The sequence below is a fragment of the Dama dama genome, chromosome 20, assembly GCF_033118175.1.
Source record: "Dama dama isolate Ldn47 chromosome 20, ASM3311817v1, whole genome shotgun sequence".
In the NCBI taxonomy this organism is placed as follows: Eukaryota; Metazoa; Chordata; class Mammalia; order Artiodactyla; family Cervidae; genus Dama; species Dama dama.
Window position 1 is genome coordinate 115,559,467 of NC_083700.1, and position 6,000 is coordinate 115,565,466.

At 50.5% G+C, this 6,000-nt stretch overlaps 1 protein-coding gene across 1 annotated transcript; it reads left to right on the forward strand.

Annotated features, from left to right (window-relative positions):
• The first annotated feature begins 5,052 nt into the window (after nt 1-5,052).
• LOC133040419 (olfactory receptor 9S13-like) lies at nt 5,053-6,000 on the forward strand. The gene has a single exon (XM_061120142.1). The coding sequence runs from the start codon at nt 5,053-5,055 to the stop codon at nt 5,998-6,000; it is 948 nt and encodes a 315-aa protein (XP_060976125.1).

The window sequence follows — 6,000 nt, forward strand, 5'->3', positions numbered from 1 at the left end:
GTTCAGTTCAGTCGCTCAGCTGTGTCCGACTCTTTGCGACCCCATGAATCACAGGAAACTCCAATTTCCTCAGGAAGAGGCTGAGGGGAGATGGGAGTATCCCTGGAGAAAGTCATACGAGAGCCAAGGAGACCACTCAAAAGCCAGCAGCACACTGAACAAATGTAAGATATTCAGAGTCTGTAAGATGGTTGGCTGGCATCACTGATTCAATGGACATGAGTTTGAGTAAACTCCGGGAGTTGGTGATGGACAGGGAAGCCTAGTGTGCTGTAGTCTATGGGGTCACAAAGAGTCGGACATGGCTGAGTGACTGAACTGAAACTGAACTGAATATGTAAAGAGCTCAGAATCCATGAAAAAAATGAAAAATTTTTGTAAAACAAAAAGTAGAGACTGAGAGAGCAAAGACTGACTGTTGTGTGGGAAGTTTTCCTCCCAGCAGGGAAGGGGACAAGAGTTTGGTCTAGGATGAGGTTAGGAAGGATTTTTAAGGCCAAAGACTGAAGTAAGTGGGAAGAGCTCACATTGGGACAGCAAGTATGTGAGTCAGTAAGCCCAGTGATATGGGCTATCAGGCCAGTGTTCCTGGGGCTGTGGTCTGCAAAGAAGGGCGTAAGTCCAGGCTCAGCCTCCCCTGCTTGTCTAACTTGGATCACAGCTCCCAGGCAGGACTGCGTTAGTGTAATGTGCTTGTAAAGGAGCAAATAACAGAATTAGAAATACGAACAGCCAACAGCTGTATGGAAAGATGTTTGTCCACACTAACAGTTGTGCTCATTAAAATAGATACTAGTTTTAGTGGATCAGTCAGGGTGTCCCAGAGGCCCAGAGCCTATAGGACATGTACAGACATATATAGGGCTTCCCTGGTGGCTCAGTGGTAAAGAACCCACCAGCCGATGCAGGAGACATGGGTTCAATCCCTGGGTCAGGATGATACCCTGGAGAAAGAAACGGCAACCCACTGCAGTAGTCTTGCCTGGGAAATCCCATGGACAGAAGAGCCTGGCAGGCTACAGTCCATGGGGTCACAAAGAGTCAGATACGACCAACAACTAAACAACAACACAGATATATATAGAAAGAGAGTCACTATAAAGAATCACCCCCATACTATTATGGATGCCAACAGGCCCCCAGATCTGTAGCTGGCAGGCTCAAGATTCAGGAAAAGCTGCTGTTTTTAGTTTCGAGTACCAGAACAGGAAAACCCTAATGTCCCAGCTTAAAAGGCAGTCAGGCAGACAGAATTCCTTCTTATTTAGAGGTGGGTCAAGGTCTTCTGCTATTCAAGCTTTCAACTGATTGGACGAGGCCCCCCTACATTAGGGAGTGCAATCTGCTTTGCCCTGTGTACCAATTTAAAACCCATCCAAAAACACCCTCACCCAAATACCTAGAATCACATTTGGCCAAATATATGGACATCCCCTGACCCAATCAAATTGGTGCAACTAGTCATCACACCATGTGAGATGCACAAATATTAAGAAAATGAAAGATGTTAAGTACTAGTGAGGGGAGACCCATGTGCATTTTTCATGTGATGATGCCAGAGGCGGAAATTGTACCAGGTCTTGGAGAGCAATAGAGAATTGGCATAAAGATCAGCTGCCAGTCCCCAGCAACATGACCAGGAGAACAGAGTGAGCATTCTTTGCCATATTGTTTATAATAGAAAAAATAGTCTCATGGTCCACTAATATGATGGATAAATAAATTTAGTTAATATACCCATTAAACGCAAAAAACTGACTTAGATATTCATGGAGTTAGTGAAAAGATCACCTTGTAGAATTAATGAATGTCATGATCCATATTTTAGAAAAGTTAAAACCAATAAAATAAAACCCACCAGCATGCACACATCTATAGGGAATCCACCTTGTTCTAAATAGGACTGAGGTTTTATGTGGGTTAAAGTTTCTCTTTTTCCTTTGCCATGTCTTCATTGCTTGGATTTCTGCAAGCAGATGTTAATTTTGAATTTTTTAAATAGATAATTTTAAATTTAAAAATGTAAAAAAGGATGCTCTTAAATTAACTGATACATATGATAAGGACAGAGTGATTTGCACAAGATCATGGGGCTTGAGGGAGAGAACCATCATAGAAGGGAGGGACCCAGTTCCTCAAGGCAGGACTCTCTCACACCAGGTCACTTTTTCTCAACCAACATGGTGGGAATGTAGCAGGAGGGCTTGGTTAGGAGGAGGGGCTCTGGGCCCAGGGATTCACACCTCTTGCCCCTGAGGGAAGGCCATGGGGTCTGCTGTCAGACTCAGTGCTTACCTCCTCTTTATTGCTCTGGGGTTCAAAGGAATTTCTGGGTTTGGTTCCCAGCCCTGCAGTGAGAGGGGTCAGAAAAAGGGTGGCCACAGGGAATACAGTAGAAGCAGAAGTCCCAGGGCACTTTAGAGACCAGAGCACAAACAACTTAACCTAATTGGCCGTTCGAGGCCCCAAGACCTGCTGTGCCAGTGGAGAGATCTTCCCAGTAGAGTGTCCCCAAGGTGCAGGCAGCTTGACATGCTTCCCAGCTGATGGAGAGTGTGGAAGGGCAGGTGAACTGAGTCCGTGCCCTCCTCTGCTTCCATCAAGACCCAGGAGTTCCTGCAGCCAGAGCCTGCCGCCCTCCTCTGCCCCCTCCCCACTCTCACTTCCCTGCACAGGAGGGCAGAGGTGGACGAGGGAGGGGGCCCTCAACACCACATCATTATCACCAGCACAGTCCTGGGTCAGGAGTCCTGTCCGCCCCGGGAGCACAGGGTCCTGGGTGAGCCGTGCCCCTCCCGGTCATCACTCAGCAGGGCGTGGCCAGCATCACTGACAGGTGAGTCCTGGGAGCCTGGGTTCTGGGCAACATGGTCCCCCACGCCCCACTGCCCTGGGCAGGGTCAGTTAGGGCAGCAGGTCTGAGCTTAATGAGAGGAGAAATAATCAGGGGTTCTATAGTAAATGTAGATTTTACTTTGGTGTCCAAGCTTCTGCATTTCTGATGAGCTCTTGGCTTCCCAAGCTGATGCTGCAAGAGCTTAGACCACACGAGTAACAAGAGTTCAGAAGGAAAGGGCTCAGGACACAGCCACTACAAATAGACACTCATAGATGGCATGGATTCTTCTGCTTTGCCTGGGAAAGTACTTCTCAGGCTCAACTCAAAGGCAGGTTTACTAAACCCACCACCACAGCCCCACTTGGGTCATCTCAAAAGCCAAAGGAATGTGAGTTTGTTTTTTCAAAAATAAACCCGGGAGCTTGGCTTCCCAGATGAAAATGCCAATTGCTTCTCATGTACTCCCCCAGGCATCCTAGGGTCACTGTTGTGATGACCCAAGGGCCCATGAGGTGAACACATGGTTCTGGGAAACGGTCTCAAATATGAAGCCAGAAACCCCAGTGGACACAGAAGCAAAGTGGCCCAACAGGGTGGTGGGTGGGAGATGGTCCCTCTGGTCACGTTTGACATCATTATGTGGGTGAGCACGTGGGTGGGCAGAGTGGAGGGCAAGGACATGCCCCCCCAGGTGTGAGTGTGTGGGCCCAGGACCTGGTCAGGTGCGTGGCTAAGGTGTGTGGGGCAGACCCTCAACTCCATCCTGAGCACCAGGTCCAACCCTGAATTTGAGGGGGTCTACCAGCATCCCCTCTGCTGCCATGTGAGGGTGGGGTCAAGTAGCCCAGGAGAGGAACGCTGGACCACGCACTCTTTCACCACACCCTCTATTGTTAGAATGCCATGGCTCTCACAGACCACCTTCCAAGAGAACTTCAGGACGAGAGGGAATGTGAGGATCATCCCTTCTTCCCCCGTCACTGACCATCCAACCTCTGCCTGCATATCCCCACCTGCATGGAGCTCTCTCCCTGCAAAGAAAGCCAGATCCACGATGCTACAGCTCTGATCCCTAGAAAATGTGGAATCTCTGAAATCAGCCTCCACTCTCTCACTGATCCTCTTCCCTTCCCTGGGAGGCACAGTTGCCCTGTGCCCACCTTCCTTCCCCACTCCTACCTCTTTAGACTCAATCTCCTCTGACCATTCCTCTGGCCATCACACAGCAGGTGCCCATGTCCCATGGGATGGTGGTGGTCAGCCCTGCTCAGGACAGATAATGGAGGTCTGGGCTGTGACAGGGACAGGAAGCAGCACCCAGCAGGAGGACCCAGACACTGAGCAGATGTGACCATGTTGGAGGCTCCCATGGCTCCAAACAATCACTACACAGGGTGTGTAGAGGAGCCAGGGGCATGGAAGTAAGGACGGGGAGGACATGCTCAGGTCCTGAATGTGTCACAGCCCCTGTCCCACTGCTTCTCAGGCCTTAGTTGGGCTGTCCCCTTTCTATGAATTGTCCAACATCTGGACATTGGCAAGAAGCACCCTGAGGTCCTCAACAATGCAGAGAACTGGTCCAGGCTCAAAAAAAGAAAAAAGATGCTGAGTTGGAGCTGAGTATCCATCCATGGGGGAGAGAGACAGAAAGCACATGAATTAGCCTAGTGAGGACTGGTCCCTGCTCTGCTGCCAGCTTAAGTAGCAGTGGAACAGTTACTAGGTCAGTCCTGGAACAGAAAGTGCTTAATAATACTTCTGAAATTAATGAATCAGTCAAATAAGGTGCAGAAAACACAAAATTACATACTTGAGCAAGATGTGTAAATGCAACAGCTTAGGAGCATCCTTGAGGTGAAGCAATATTTCCTTGAAAGGAATGAAACAGGGCTGCATTGCTATTTTACACCAAAGGCTTTCAGCTCAGAAAGACACCTGTGATGCCCCCTCAGATCCTCAGCAACATTCAGTTTCCCATGGAGGGAGGGCTCCAAGCAAGTATATGAAGATGTGAATCAGAGGAATGTTTGCCATTTCAGGCCAATCTGAGCTCATCTGAAAGCAGAGCTGGGCAGCTGGTGGTCCCTTGGTCAGTGGGCAGTGAGGCACTGAAGGGATCCTGTTCTCCAAGAGAGTATGACCTTGTGGCCTTGACCTGCTGCCTCTCCCTGCCTCCCACCAGCTCTTTGCCCCGTGTCCCCCAGCACAGGGCCATGTCACCCCACAGAAATGGAAACCTCTCAGTGATGCCTCTGCAGGAGTTTGTGCTGGAGGGATTTGAGGGAGGTCCACAGACCCAGGCCCTGCTCTTCACCCTGTTCCTGGCCCTGTACGTGGTGGCCATCCTGGGGAACCTCACCATGATCGTGCTCATCACCCTGGATGCCCATCTGCACTCCCCAATGTACTTCTTCCTCAAGAACCTCTCATTTGTGGACTTGTGCTACTCATCTGTCATTGCCCCCAAAGCCCTGGCCAACTTCCTGTCCTCCTCCAAGGTCACCTTTGGGGTCTGTGCCACACAGCTGTTCTTCTTCTCCTTACTGGCTACCACTGAGGCTTTCCTCTTGGCAGTGATGGCCTATGACCGCTTTGTGGCCATCTGCAGCCCCCTGCGCTACCCCATCTCCATGCGCCCCTCGGTCTGTGCCCACCTGGTGCTGGGCTCCTACTGCGGGGGCTGCCTCAACTCCATCCTGCAAACCAGCTTCACATTCAGCCTCCCGTTCTGCAGCTCCAACCACATCGACCACTTCTTCTGTGATGTGCCCCCTCTGCTCAAGCTTGCCTGTGCTGACACTACCATCAATGAGCTGGTCTTGTTTGCCATCTGTGGCCTCATCATCGTGGGCACCACACTCATGGTCCTCACCTCCTACGGCTACATCACAGGGACCATCCTGAGGATGCGCTCAGGAGGAGGGAGACACAAGCTCTTCTCCACCTGTGGCTCCCACATGACAGCCGTGTCCCTCTTTTATGGGACTGTCTTTGTCATGTATGCCCAGCCGGGAGCTGTGGAGTCCATGGAGCAGGGCAAGGTGGTCTCTGTCTTCTACACCCTGGTCATCCCAATGCTCAACCCACTCATCTACAGTCTGAGAAACAAGGACGTACAGGCTGCCCTGTGGAGACTGGGGCAGAAACACACAGCCACGTGA